The sequence below is a fragment of the Emys orbicularis genome, chromosome 3 (assembly GCF_028017835.1).
Source record: "Emys orbicularis isolate rEmyOrb1 chromosome 3, rEmyOrb1.hap1, whole genome shotgun sequence".
Classification (NCBI taxonomy): Eukaryota; Metazoa; Chordata; order Testudines; family Emydidae; genus Emys; species Emys orbicularis.
In genome coordinates, this window is record NC_088685.1 from 173,914,306 (window position 1) to 173,928,725 (window position 14,420).

General features: G+C 44.9%; 1 protein-coding gene across 2 annotated transcripts; it reads right to left on the reverse strand.

The window, feature by feature from the left end:
* Positions 1-4,084: 4,084 nt before the first annotated feature.
* On the reverse strand, positions 4,085-14,353 carry MRPS10 (mitochondrial ribosomal protein S10). Of its 2 annotated transcripts, none has more exons than XM_065401149.1 (7): positions 14,184-14,353; positions 7,997-8,061; positions 7,830-7,902; positions 6,691-6,830; positions 5,860-5,968; positions 4,935-5,024; positions 4,085-4,533 (listed from the first exon to the last, which is right to left on the reverse strand). In XM_065401149.1, the coding sequence occupies exons 1-7, from the start codon at positions 14,238-14,240 to the stop codon at positions 4,447-4,449; spliced, it is 621 nt and encodes a 206-aa protein (XP_065257221.1). In that variant the 5' UTR covers positions 14,241-14,353; the 3' UTR covers positions 4,085-4,446. The 2 variants fall into 2 exon arrangements, with proteins under 2 accessions (XP_065257221.1, XP_065257222.1); XM_065401150.1 differs by lacking the exon at positions 14,184-14,353 and adding an exon at positions 13,383-13,448.
* Positions 14,354-14,420: the final 67 nt, after the last annotated feature.

The window sequence follows — 14,420 nt, forward strand, 5'->3', positions numbered from 1 at the left end:
GCTCTCCCTTCTTCAGTTGGAACTGAAAACAAGGTCTTATAGACTCATAGACTTTAAGGTCAGAAGGGACCATTATGATCATCTAGTCTGACCTCCCGCATGATGCAGGCCACAAAAGCTGACTCACCCACTCCTGGAATAATTCTCTCCCTTGACTCAGCTGTTCAAGTCCCCAAATCATGATTTAAAGACTTCAAGTTGCAGAGAATCCTCCAGCAAGCGACCCCTGCCCCATGCTGCGGAGGAAGGCGAAAAACCTCCAGGGCCTCTGCCAATCTACCCTGGAGGAAAATTCCTTCCCGACCCCAAATATGGCGATCAGCTGAACCCCGAGCATGTGGGCAAGATTCTCCAGCCAGACCCTCCGGAAAAAAGTTCTCTAATGGAAAGTGTCTGGCTACCTTAACTGTAGGCTACCAGTTTTGCCTCTAGCACATTAATTCACCTTATTGAAAAGACTATATATTCTATTATACTAATTTCTACAGCTATTTCCATTCAGGTTCCTTTCCCAAACAGAGGGGCTAGAACCATTTTTAAATGAAAGCTTAGATTCTGTAAAACAATTGTATATCTCCAGAAAAAAGTTTCACAACCCCTCTGGAGGACAGTGGCCCAAAGGGTGAGAACCACTGCCTAGAGCAGTGTTGGGCAAACTACGGCCTGTGGGCCACATCCGGCCCGTGGGACCATCCTGCCGGGCCCTTGAGCTCCTGGCCGGGGAGGCTAGCCCCTGGCCTCTCCCTTGCTGTCCTCCCTCCCTCGCAGCCTCAGCTCGCCGTACCACCAGTGCTTTGGGCGGCGGGCCTACGAGCTCCTGCCGGGCAGCGCGGCAGCGTGGCTGGCTCTGGCCGGGCTTTGAGCGGCATGGTAAGGGAGCGGGGCAGGGGGTTGGATAGGCGTGGAGTCCCGGGGGGCCTGTCAGGGGGTGTGGATGGGGTTGGGACAGGGAGCAGGGATGGGTTGGATAGGGGGTGGGGTCCTGGGGGAGCGATTAGGGGCGGGGGTTCCAGGAGGGGGCAGTCAGGGGACAAGGAGCAGGGGGGTTGGATGGGTCGAGGGTTCTGAGGGGGGCGGGAAGTGGGAGGGAGCGGATAGGGGGCGGGGGCCAGGCTGTTTGGGGAGGCACAGCCTTCCGTACCCAGCCCTCCATATAGTTTGGGAACCCGATATGGCCCTCAGGCCAAAATGTTTGCCCACCCCTGGCCTAGAGAATCTGATCTCAGTAGATTAACTCCCCCACCCCTCCCAAAAGTCCTTTGTCTCTGTACTTATGTTAAGTAGATAAAATATCAGTAGTTTCGTCTTTTTCATGTTCTATTTATTTTTGTGTCCTAAAGACCTAGTGTCTGTTTGGTTTTAGTTAATAAGAGATTAAAAGATCCCACCTTTATTCTAGATGTATTCCTGACAGCTGAACAGATGACAGAAAAAACATAAATTTCAAACAGATTTGTTGATAATGAGTTTGATGTGAATATCCTGAGTAGCTAGCAAAATCATGGCCATTCAGTAAATGAAGTTTTGTGACTGGCACAGTGAGCTTTATTGACACTAATTTAATTGTTTGATTTCTCTTCATCTTGGCTCTTTTTATTTTTCTACTAAGAGCTGCTACAGCAGAACTTCCCCCAAACTATCTATCTCCCCACAGCGCCTGTTGCCTGTGTTTAGCAGAGTAGTAGGGGTTGGAATCTGTGTTGTTTCCCATCAGTCAGCTAGGAATGGAAGGAACATAGAATGTACTTGAGGACTAAAGTTATTGGGCTCTTCCTGTCTGACAGCTCTTTTTAAGAGGTCACATAGAGAGAAAAAAGACTGTGCCTGGAAAGTTACATTACTTTCCTCCCCCTGAAAATGGCCAATGAGATCAGAGCCCTTCCCACCATACAATTGAGTAAGGTTCTCCTTTTCCCCAACACACAGTGGGTTGTGGCAGAAAAGGAGCCCGCTCATAGAGAAAGGAGTGTGTTTGTACACTACACTCTAGTGACTGTAGGGATCCAAAAGTCCTTCTCCCTCCCACTTACTTATTTTGTTTTTAAAGCACAGCCCCTCAGTTGAATCTCTTGCTAGGTGCTACAATAAAGGCTGTGGTGATTTTAAATAACTTGAGGTTGGTGAGATGAATAGTTGCAACAGTCACATGGTGTGTAGAGCTCCTTGTGCTTCTTACATCCACTCTGCTGAAGCAGGTTGACTTTTCCCTGGCAGGGGACTGGGTTTGTCTGCTAGTAGCTCTCTAGTGCTTCTAGAACCCCCATGATCAATTAATACACTTTCTTCTGACTGACGGGTACCTTACTATTCTAATCTTGGGCCCAAGTATAATGCTAAATTTCATGGTGGGCCTGTGGGCAAAAAGACAAGGAGGCCAGCCAACTATTGTTTAGGTGTGATGTAAACAGAATCATTTGCTGCTAGAAGAAGCTAGCTCATTATCCCATTGGGCCACTCAGGCCTCAAGAATTTACTTCCTACTATAACCTATTTGAGCTCCATAAAACATTTTGTTGCCTTAAATGTTCCCTGCCAGCTTGTAAAGTAGAAACAAAATATAGGTAACTGTTTTTGAACTGATGACAAGAGCAGGCTTATCCTGGACACAACTAACCAGTATCAAAAGCTTGCTAATCTCCCTCTTCTTAGAGCCTTCTTTCAGTTCATTGCAGCCCCCACCATTCCATCTCCTCCAAACCACAAAAAAACAAAACACAAAACCGTCTATTCTAAAGGACCATTATTATGGCTAGAACTGCTGGGTAATAGCAGTTTCACTCAGTGGCTGTTGATCCCAGGGAGCAAATTGTTTAAAAAAACACTTATGGGGTATTTGTGGTTTCAAGAAATTTCAATATTGGGTTTCATTCCAAATTAGAACAAAAAGATTAAAAATGCCACTTTCTCAAACTGGAAAGCCTCAGTTTTGGCCAGCTCTGCTAGTAGTCACCCCCCCACAGCAGTTCTTGTGGCTCCTTCATACCCTTCCTTCTGTTGCTGCACCCCAACAGTCCAGGTCCCAGCTCCACTCCTGTAGGCCTGCTGAAGTGTAGCGTAAGTTATTTACCAGCTCTCTCTGGCTGTGGAAGAGAAGGGAATCCGACTAAGTCTGCATTGTAGCCTAATGTGCTAATCATTCACCCACTTCTTCAGGAAGCCCTCTCAAGCTCCACAGAAGAAAAGGGAGGGAAAGGATGAGCTTCCACCTGGAACTGACTGTAGGTTGTAGTGTAAGAGCCTCAATTTCAGGGCTCCCATGGAAAAAAGCCTTTTACAGCTGTGATTAATATACTTGTGTTGAGAACAAGTTAATACGATTATAACACGTAATCAGATGATGCTGTTAAAGATAATTTTACAAGTGCTTTTTCTTAGGCTTGGTCTACACTACAGACTTATGTCAGCATAACTGTGGTGTTCTGCGCGATGCAGTTTACTAACCGATCTCCTGCTGTAGACAGCACTATGTTGATGGGTCTCCCGTCAACATAGCTACCACCTCAGACATGGAGTACATACAGTGACTGGAGCAGCTCATCACCAGGGGCAATGTCTTTCCTAAGCACTGCTGCAGTGCTGTATGTGTAGACAAGCCCTTACTATACAAGCAGTGTAGTCTTGGGAGAAACGCTGTATTTAGTTTGTGATGCAGATATTTTGGGAGAACTGGCAAGTAGCTAGAGAGTTTGCTCTTTGCCATTGTATCAAGAAAGGACCCTAGTGAGACTCAGTTGCTGCTTGAGTCTGATCTGAGATTTCCTGTGTGGTGTTTGACAACATTGTTCAAAGTGTATACAACATAAAAGTTTTAGAAAATACCCAGTCTTACTGATTTTGCTTCCCAGCAGAAACTGACCTGACCTGTAAGTGCCCCACCTGCTCAGCTGAGTGGTGAATACTAAAACAAGTCCTGAAAGTTCTCTTCAATGTGCTTTTACTGTCATCTTGCCAAGTATAACAAGAGAAGATAAATGTAACCTTTTTCAGGAGACTATCCCAGCAATAAATATTTTAAATAAAATTTAATGGGTCATATAAGAACTCTGAGATATGTGCTTCAAATATCAGCCTCAGTGACAGTAAATTCACAAATCCTGTGGTGTTTATGCACAAATAAACCATTACTGAACATCATGACCTGTTCATGTACATTTATCAAGTTTTGGCCATATAAGATTTAGAAAAAAGAAAAACAGACAAAACATTTTCACAGCGGTCCAGTCTTTCTGCTAATGGCCTGGAGCTGGGATCCTAACTCACTGATAATTAGGGTAGCAAATGACCTATCTCCTCATAATTTTTAAGTATTGTTTGTAAAATTAGGACAGGGTTTGAGGTTGGATAGAGGGTAACTCCTGTGAGAAGATGCTGTGTTTAAAATGTTAACAGGCACAGGTTGAGCTTCCGTTGCTAACAGATGTGAAAAAGCTTTAGTAGATGAAGAGCTCATGACGTGCTTGCAGTTTCTTCTACTGAAGGTAGCTTGTCCCAAATTGGCTTCTGAATATGTTCAGGTAGTTTCTCTAATTTGGTCTAAAAACAAAACAAACAATTATACCTACCAATCTGCACCTTAAATGTGACAATTCCCTCATTCGGAATAAATTATTTTGCTGTATTCATATTTACCCAAATCAAATTACAAATACTTATTCAGGTACATGAAAGGCCACCAAGTGGCAGAAGCCATTTTAAGAATAGCACAGCTTCCATCCCCTCTTCATCTTGTGCTTTCCACTGTTTGGATCCCTTGCTCTCCAGCCCTGAATCTCTGCACGTTCTCCTCCCCCCCCCTTCCCCCGCACATTCCAGAAATTACACTTGCTATTAGTCCCAGCAGATATCAACAGCTACCATTTGTCATCTGATTCATCTTAAAACTTGATTCATCCCACAGCTCTTATTAGAAATTCAAGAAAGCAATTCAATTATACCTTTTTTATTTCCATGGCAACCCCTTCAGGTAAATTTCTTTGGATGTATTCCAAATAGACATCAGCTGTACTGCCAGTTAAATGTTTTAACTAGAACAACACAGAAAATGTTTTAAAAATAAAAGTAGCCATATTTTCTGCTATTAGCATATCACTGTATAATGATATAGGCATACACTGATAGGAAAATTTCCTCAGAGTTAGAAAAGCTAGAGCACTTAGGTTCAACCTTCCCCTTCACCACAGGCAAAAGATTAGCATCATCTTTACACTCATGCACAGTTAGTAGGAGAAGGTACTCCCAAACTAGGGGTTTGCTTAACACCCGTATTCTGCAACTGTAGAAACACATACACCTTTGTTTACCTACAGATCCTTCTGCGATTAACTTGTAGTTTGATTAGTGCAGCGTATATTTAGAAAGGCTGCCCCTGGGTATTATATAACATCCTAGCATCCTAAACTAGGTCAGGGCCCTACTATGCTAAGCACACTACAAACGTACATTAATTGACAATCTCTTCCCCTCAACAGACATGGGAGGTGGCCAGGTTTTTTTTGGTTTTTAAGAGGAAGGTAGTTATTTTTAAAGGCAACTGTGGGATGGTTTATCTGCCATTTTGTTCTAATTTTTTAATTAATATAAAAGATACGATGTGGAAAATGGTGTGCTCAGAACCATACTTTTCAGTAGTATTATTTTAATATAAGGTGCATGAATTGCATCAAGTATAACAAGTATTCTCTTTAGTATCCACTGAGACAGGATTAGGAAGTTCTGCACGCTGGGGTTAAATGTAAAATCAGTACACACATATTTCAGGAATTTTAGTGAGTGTCAAACATTAAATACTTGACAAAACTGCATTTTCTATATGTGAAGTTCTATTTGAGCTCTCTCCTTCCCCCAAATACACTCACTCACCTCCAAGCATCTATAATGTGTCCTCATTTCATACTGAACTCTGTGCTTCTTATAAATGTGTATTGACTTCAGAAGGGTGAATTGTTCTATCTTCCTGGGAGGTTCATGTCTAACATGCACAATCATTTAAACACATTATTTCATATTTTAAATCACATTCATACCCCTTTTAGATCAAACCACTGTTTTCAGTATCTACATAACCCACCAGGACTTAATGCCAGGATCCCTGCTTTAGTTGACATTTGCACAAGTGAATGAGGCAGTGTGAAAAGTACCAGTGTATTTTGGTATCACAGCCATCTTTTGGCTTAATAACTATTAAAAGACCCGGGGGGAAAAACAGGCCCACTAAATTCAGCGAGGTGATAATGATACATAGGGGGCTGCTTGCACAGTCAGTGATGCTGTCCTTACAGCAAGCTTGAAATGGTACTTAAAAAAAATACACACAACCCTGGGCAAGATTCCCTTTTCTATAAATATTTTGCTGTTTAACATAGTGCTGTGTGTGTAACAGCTGTGGCTTTTGGCTGTATGGTCCTTGAACTATTATTGTATCCTACTGCTGTGTGAAAGGCACTGTGTAAAACCAACTTTAAAAAAACAACAACTTGTGTAGGATTTTATAACAAGGAAAATAATTAAAACAACTTGTCAGGGAAATATCCCAATGGCATCAAATTAGTTAAAAAATACCATCAGTGTACATCTTTCACTTCTGAAACACTTAGCGAAAGTAAATTCCATACCTCAAAAATCTACAACTATGGATGCCATAAGGGGTGGTGTTTTACAAGTAGCAGCTGAGACCAGGTCACCTACACTTACACTTTTTCAATGGAGATGCCAAGTTCTTTAGCAGCAAGCACTGCAAAATATTCATAACTGTCCAACACAGTTTTATCATGGCCTTTAACTAAAACTGATAATTTCCTGTATAATGTGTCCGATTCATCTGAAATGGATACCTACATTTTGTAAGAAAAAGACAAGTTAGGTGATAACTCTATACTACCCTTAATTAATTAATACAATACACATTTATCTTGTACACCCTACCATCCTATATGGGGAAAAATACTATAGGCAGCTCAACCTAATTGTACTTTTTAGTTTTGTCAACCTGTGGCTAATTAGCCACTATTACCAATTCTGTCAAGGATGGCAGAGCTGTGCACTCCAGCTAAGCCCATTGGCCTAGATTCTCTTGTAGGTATAGATAATCCACCTCCCCAAGAGGCAGTATTTAGGTCTATGGAAGAACAATGGAAGATGTCTACACTGGGGGTTAGGTTGGCTTAATTATTCTGAGAATAATTAACTACACTCCTGAGTGACATAGTTAAACCAAGTTAATTTTCTAGCATAGACCAGGCCTCTAAATTTTGAGCATTCAGAAGCTACTATGGTAAAAGTTCTTGATCAGGAGGGTGAGGGCTCTTCAAGATGACTCGGAAAAAAATGTAGTAAGGCTTGCAATAGTTGAAGTTAAGAGTAGAGCTCAGCAACTTCTGAAGAGTTGCAGATTCTTCCCTAAAACCAGTCTACTATTACTTTTTTTTGGCACTGGAGAAGAGTCACCTTCTCAGGCCCTGCACTGTTGGCAATTCTCTCTGTAGCAGAAGAGAAATACACAGGACTCCCTCCATCAGGATAAGATGAAACATAAGTAAAATGGGAATTAAAATTTCTCCTTTTAAAATATGTACCATACGTATTTTAAAATGAAAGGACTTTCCACAAGAATACTACATTTCTATTCTACATGCAGACTGTAACTATAGGACCTCATTGAAAATGAGACCTCAATGAGTAATAATCCAACTCATACTATAAATATTCTTTTCTTAATGGGATTTTGCATAATTAAAAAAATACTCACCTATGCTAAAATAAGTCTGAGTTTGTGTATTTGCTTTGTTACTGAGAATGTATATAATAAGTACAGGGTCTACTTAGTCACATACCAAAGAATTGTCCTTATGATGGTGTAAATCAGTGTGGAATCCTGAGAACTGAACCCACAACAAGTCCTTGTTTCTAGATGGGAGGAGGGAGAAAAGACCACATTTAACATGATTATAAATTAAGAGCTCAGGGTTTTTCAGACTTCATTGTTAAATGTTATACTTACAGAAGAAAATGATATTGCTTTGGCGTATCTTTGCTTGAGTAATTTACAGGAAAAGTCCCTGTTCCCTGTGAAAGTAAGTTAAATCATCAGCTGGCATCTTTCAAATTAAAAGTTATTGGCTTAATGTAGATTTGTTAAAAGCTAGTTATTGTTTTCTAGACTAAAATATATAAATGTAAGTCTGGAGGTACCACAAAGAACTTAGCATATGAAAGATTAAATGCATAGTGTGTGCATAGTGTTGGTGCAGAGCAATGAGACACATACTGGTTAGAGGAGTTTCGTTCTTGCTCCAAAGATGACGGCACTGAAGGGAACGTAGACCGAGTAGTTTGGAATGGCTGCATGATGGGTATAAAAAGGCAGCAGCTGCTATTCCAGTGCACAGGCCTGAATAAACGTCACTTTGATTCCTAAACAAAGTCCATTTACACCTAGGGTTCATAGTGAATGTTGCCCTCAGTTGAACACATCATAAAATGACTAGTTTAATTAATTTGTATGGTATCTGTCTAGAAGGATTCAGAAAGTAATATGGAAATTACCTTTAATCTGTGCAGAAATTCCACATTAAAGTTTGTGTGTTGGAAATGCAACTCTGACTAGCTCACACACAAAAATGTTTTGGGTTAACAGTTACTTTACTTGTCAATACATTACCATTACATGCATACAAAAAATATATGAACTCATTACCTACTATATATGCCTGCCTACCTACATAATCACCGGCAAATAAGAGGACTGAGGAAGAAACTAATTGATTACCAACGATACAAAGGCATAATTATAAGAATACCTCTGAGTTAGAACTCAATACAAAAATTGAAGATTACTAATTTTATTAGCACAATAATGGACTCGAGCATGTGATGTCATTCCATTTCTGAATGCAGGATATAGCAATACATACAGTATTTCACAGTACAATTACAGGCTTGGCTTTGCTTTGACTTGCTAACTGTGCCCCTGTGACAATTCACCAAATTTGGCCAAGTTACTTGTCTTTGAAAAATCAGAGTTTGCAAGGGCTCAGTAGAGACGTGTTAGAATTTAGCAGGTAAATTATCAGGTAAGATTCTATCTCTAGTGAGCACTCTCCACCCCATATAGCTCCTATGGGACAACCAGACTGAGCAGGCAACATCCCCAGAGTGACTGGGCCTGTTCCAGTCCAGGGCTCCAGGGGCTAAGCAGGACTTGTCCAACCATTGTTGCTCTCAGTACCCACATGCTGGGGCAGTGGAGCAAGGAGACTGTCTCACCTATACTCTCAATGGTCCCCCTGCTAGCACCCAGGAGGAAAAGGATGATGCCTCACTGGAATTTAGGGGGAGAAGGGGAGTCACAGAGATAGGCTTCACAGGGGCAGAATAGGACAGGCAGGGAAAGAAGAGTCTGTTACAGCAAAAGCACACTCACTTCCAGAATCTGGAACAGAATCCAGGATTCCTGAGTCCAAATTCTCCTCTGCTGCCTAGCAAACAGCTGTGAAACCCACTGGCAAGTATCATCTCCCTCTAGTGGATGGTCCACACAAGAGGAGAAAAACCTGCTACTGCCACCAGTTACTTCATTAGCTCAAATGGTAGAGACCTGTGCTATGTATCTAAACATTCCAAGCCTGCTATTGATCCAAGCTAGGTCAATATGGTTCTGGTTTTTCAGTTTTGTTTTGTTTTGAAATAGGAAATTACATGCAAAAATCTATTTTAAAAGAAAGTTAATATTCCAAAGTCAAGCACTTAAAAGGGAGGACGGACATGCTAGAGTTAAGGTTTTCCATGCAACTGTAATGTGTCCCCTTGTGTATCTAGTCTTTAATTACATGATCACATGCTATTTTTTCCCACAAGACCCCTGGCTCATTCACTCCACACTATAAATTGTGTTCAGGGAATGAATCAGGCTTGTGTAGTGAATGAAGCTGTTGTCTGCAGGACCTCTCTCATTTGCTACAGAAGTTAGGAGGTGTGTAGTGAATGAGGAAAGACTGTAAGGAAGAGAAAGGAGGGTTTTTCAGTTTAAGCGGTTGAATATCACCTTGGAGAACTGAATAGTATTTCAGCCTCTGCCATGGAGTTCTTACATAATGCTGACAAGTCACTTCAACCAAAACATTCACAGGTGGCTACAAATTGTGTTCCTTATTTCAAAGTACCCAACTTGAGACACCTGGAGTCAGATTTGCAGAAGAGCTGAGCACTCACAACTGCAGCTAAAGTCAATTAGAGCTGTGCATTGAACATATGAAATGCTATAAAAATGCTAACTACTCAGACATCAAGTCTCCTGATTGTAGTGACTACCTGACAGTTTTGGCTGTAAATTCTCTATGCCTTAGTTCGTCACCTGTCCTACAATAGGGATAATGCCACCTCCCTAGCTTACAATGGTTTTGTGAAGATAAGTTCATTAAAATTTGTGATAAGTACCACAAAAAAGCGCATGAATGGCATGCAGAAATATTGAATGGGACTGCACACTAAATGAGTATAAAAGATATATTGAATAGCCACCCATACAGTTAGCACCATCTAACCTGGGCACTGAATGAGGCAGGGGTCCTGCAGAAAAAACGGTGATAATGTAAGTAAAGACTATTATAATGCATATACACAAGGGGGCCAAATTAAGGTTGTACAGGCAACCTTAATTCCAACGTTTTCTAACTTCTGACTCTGCAATCTTAATATAGTTGTTTGTATGTAAATATATATACACGTTATATTCACCATGTGCTACTGTAAGCCGCACACTAACTTTCATAACTACAGAATATTAGAGAGTAGCAGAATATGTTGAAATTAATGAGAAAGTTGATTGTCTATATAAAATGAATGAGAAGAGAAGATGTTTGATAATTAATGTCCTTCCTCTCCTCAAAACAAGAGTGGGCATCTCAAGTTCACAATAGGTATTACATTTACACCTTGGTGCATTGTTTATCCCTTTTAATTGACTGAATGGCAGATTTATATTCTTCCACACATTCCATTTTTTGCATTTTTTAGTTTAGGTTAAAGCCTATAGGAGAGCCTGGAGTTGAACCTAAGCTACTAATCCAAGTTAAGAACACCTTTTTTATACCCAAAGCTATAACCCCCAACTCCAGCCCAGATGTGGCCAATGACATGAGTAGAGCAGACGTTCCCATGATTGTCATGTTAGCTACAAATTCCTGAGTCAATCCACAGGAGTCATCTGCATTGACATGGAAGTCAAACACTATTAGCCAAAGCGAAGAACCTGAGAAATTCAAGCAGGGCTTTCGCAGCACAGCCGGCTACTCAGCAATATTAACTAAACATGGTCCAGGTCTTGGACTTTAACTTAGAATGAAACAAACATAAAACTTAGAAACGGGGGTAAAGACTGTCAACTCTTGGAGCGGGGCTGCCTATTTGCTCTGCCTTTGTACAGCCCTGGCAGGCTGGGCTCCTGGTCCAGGAATTGGGCTCCTGGGTGCTACCCAACCCCTCAAGGTGATGGTCTCTGTGCAGCTCTCTGGGCCAGATGCCATGAGCAGGTGTAGTGTGAAAAACTGCTAACTGATGTAATTTGCTACTAGTAGCAGATACTGATATTAAACTGCTATCTGACCTAATCTGCTACTGGACCGGGGTAGCAAATTGTAATCAGTAGCAGTTACTGATACGTACGGTTGTTCTTATTTGGTGACGTGTCCTAATTTGCTAAAACTTGACAGTGTTGTTGGATGGAAACATGAAGTCTTCAGCTTCCAAACAACCCTGCCTGGTGTACATAAGTATCAATTACCTCTTAATAGAGTGAAGTCATTTAAACATCATTTATTTTGCAGCTTCATTTACTATGCTAACAAAACATAGCAAGTGCAATACTAGAAAGACAGATGTCATTGCTAAAACTACTAGCAAGTACTTACTTATATTTTAATAACAAATACTCATTGAAAATATGTATAAATTAAATAGCACAATAACAAAGGTAAATGATGAAGTGCTAAGAGTAATTTAGAGAATCCCAGCAGCAAATAAGACAAATTTGTGAACTGCTATGAGACTTTATGCAGTCATAGAAACTGATAAGGGATTCTTTGTTTTTCAGGGCTATATGTAAAATATGTAAAATATTTCACCAAATCAAGTCTCCCTAAGCACCTCAGTAGGTTACATCAGAGAGGAGCTGCGGTGACTAGGCCTTGGGATGCCTGTGCCTTTAAGAACCCAGCCTTGGGAAGCCCATTCTGAGAGGCGCTGTCCTGTGGGAGGGGATATGAAAAAGTCCCTCTGCTCCTTCTCCCTACTTTTGAAAACACTGATGTCTCGGTCCACCAGGGTAACGGTCACCTCCTCTGCCCCAGTTTTGCCCTCTGGCAGTGCCTCACCCCTGGGCTTAACCCCAGTGCCTATCCCCCTTCCTGATTTTGCCCTTCAACCCCTATCCTAAGCCTGCCTCCAACTGCTTGAACCCCCTGACCAGTCAATTTCCACCCCATGCTCAGACTCAGGCCATCCCCTGCCGATCTGCCCCCTTTTAACCAGGGCCAGCTCTAGGCACCAGCCGACCAAGCACGTGCTTGGGGCAGCACCTTATAAGGGGTGGCTAATGTTGGGGTGGCGGGGGGTGCTCGCGGTGTTTTTGTTTTTGTTCAGCGGGGCGGCGCTCCGGGGGTTTGGGTGGCCCGGCCCGGCGCTCGGGGGTTTGGCCGGCCCGGCGAGGCGCTGGGGGGGTGGGGGTTCGGCGGCCCAGCGAGGCGCTGGGGGGGCGGGGGTTTGGTTGGCCCGGCGCTCAGAGTGGGAGGGTGTTACGGCGGGGCGGCGCTCTTCTTTTGTGCCTGGGGCAGCAAAAAAGTTAGAGCCGGGCCCTGCTTTGAACCCCTGTACAAAGCAGTCCGAGGAACCTGTTGCCAAGGGCCGGGTGAAGGGCAGTGGCTTCAGCAGAAGATACTGAGCATGCTCACTACACCCTAAGTGGCAAAGGAAGATCCAAAGCAGCTTTTCGCACTACACCGGCGGTGGCCGCTCAGTTCTTGGCCCAGCTGGCGCGGCACCCAGGGCGCCAGCCGAGAAGCCCGAGCCCCGCTGCGAGTACGTGCAGCAGAGCCGGGAGCCAAGCGGGCTCCAGCCCCCAGGGCTGCAACCCCGGCACCTCTGCTCGGGCTGCAGACACCCACGCGGGGGGCGGGGGCAGGGCCCTGGCTCGCGTCCGGCAGCGCGCGAAGGGCGGCGGCTGCTCCAGCCCGGGACCCGGCGGGGGCTGAGGAGCAGCCGAGGGCTCGGGTCAGGAGAGCGCTGAGCACTGGGGCGGCTGGACGCGGAGCGGGGAAGTCCCTGGGGGCAGGTCGGAGCATCGCTGGGGTGCGCGCGCCCTGTCGCTGCTGCCCGTCCCGCGCCCTCTGTACCTGGCAGCACCGCCGCCACAAGCGGCTCACGCCTCCCCACGCCGCCATCTTGCCCACAGCCCCGCCTCCCCCGGCAACTTCCGGCAGCCACCGCGCCGTAGAGCTGACCCCGGCAGGATAGAGCGGCCCCACCCGCAACCTGCTACCATAGAGTTCGCCCTCCCGCCTGTAACTCGGCAGCCGCTCGCGTTCGAGTAGCAGGAGCCAGGCCCCGCCCCACCGCACTGTTACCGCCCCAAAGCCTGCGGCGGCACCGCCAGCGCCCCCCCCCCTCCCCCGCCTGAGCAGAGCGTCCGCCTCAGGCCCCCGTCACGTGGGCGGCTCCCCAGCCGTGGCGGAGCCCGCGGGGAAGGCGCGGCAGCTCCCTGCCAAAGGCTGAGAGGCCCCTGGGCGGCTGCTCCGCCTTGCACCCCATCGTCCCTTCGCCAGCCGCGAGCCAGGGCCTCCTGCCGCCCAGGGCTGCCGGGCGGGCTGGGCCACGGGCACCACTTTCCAATAGGCGCCTGCGCACCGTGTCCCCTGCTTGGCCCCCTTTGCCCCGCTAGAGGCGCTCGTCACACAGCGGCCAGCCCCCAGCTTGTCCCCGAGCGGCGCTGCCCGTGAGGAGCCCACGCACGAGCGGGACGGGGCGGGGGCCTGGGGCTGCTGCTCGGCAGGCTGATCGCGAGGGGTCCTTGAACGACGTGTTAAGGATACTAAACAGTCGGTGCCACCTCGTCTCGAGCCGGGACACGCGGAGTGCGGCTCAAAAGCTTCTCAGCGCCACCGCGATCCCATAAACCGATTTTGTCCCTCCAGTACCATCTCCGTTATCTTGTGCTTTCCCCAGCAGTGGGGGCTGTTCACCTGCTCTTCCATAGCTTCGATTACAATCGCTTGAGGCCAGCGCTGGTCTCCTTATGTTTATAGTGGGCCTTGCATAACAGCGCTGTAGGCCATCGTCACTATTGCAATGTAGGGACAATGACAGACTGTGCAACACTCAGCGGTAAATAGAGTCCTTATCTGTACGTACCCAAACGCCAGCATGTGATTAAC

Excerpts from the sequence above, each read along its gene's own strand:
- MRPS10 (XM_065401149.1), bottom strand. The coding sequence starts at position 14,240 with ATGGAAGAGCAGGTGAACAGCCCCCACTGCTGGGGAAAGCACAAGATA. Across the intron at positions 7,903-7,996 it reads AAGCAATATCATTTTCTTCT|AAACAAGGACTTGTTGTGGG; the intron begins GTAAGTATAACA and ends CCTCCCATCTAG. Across the intron at positions 5,969-6,690 it reads GGCATCTCCATTGAAAAAGT|ACATGAACCTCCCAGGAAGA; the intron begins GTAAGTGTAGGT and ends TGTGCATGTTAG.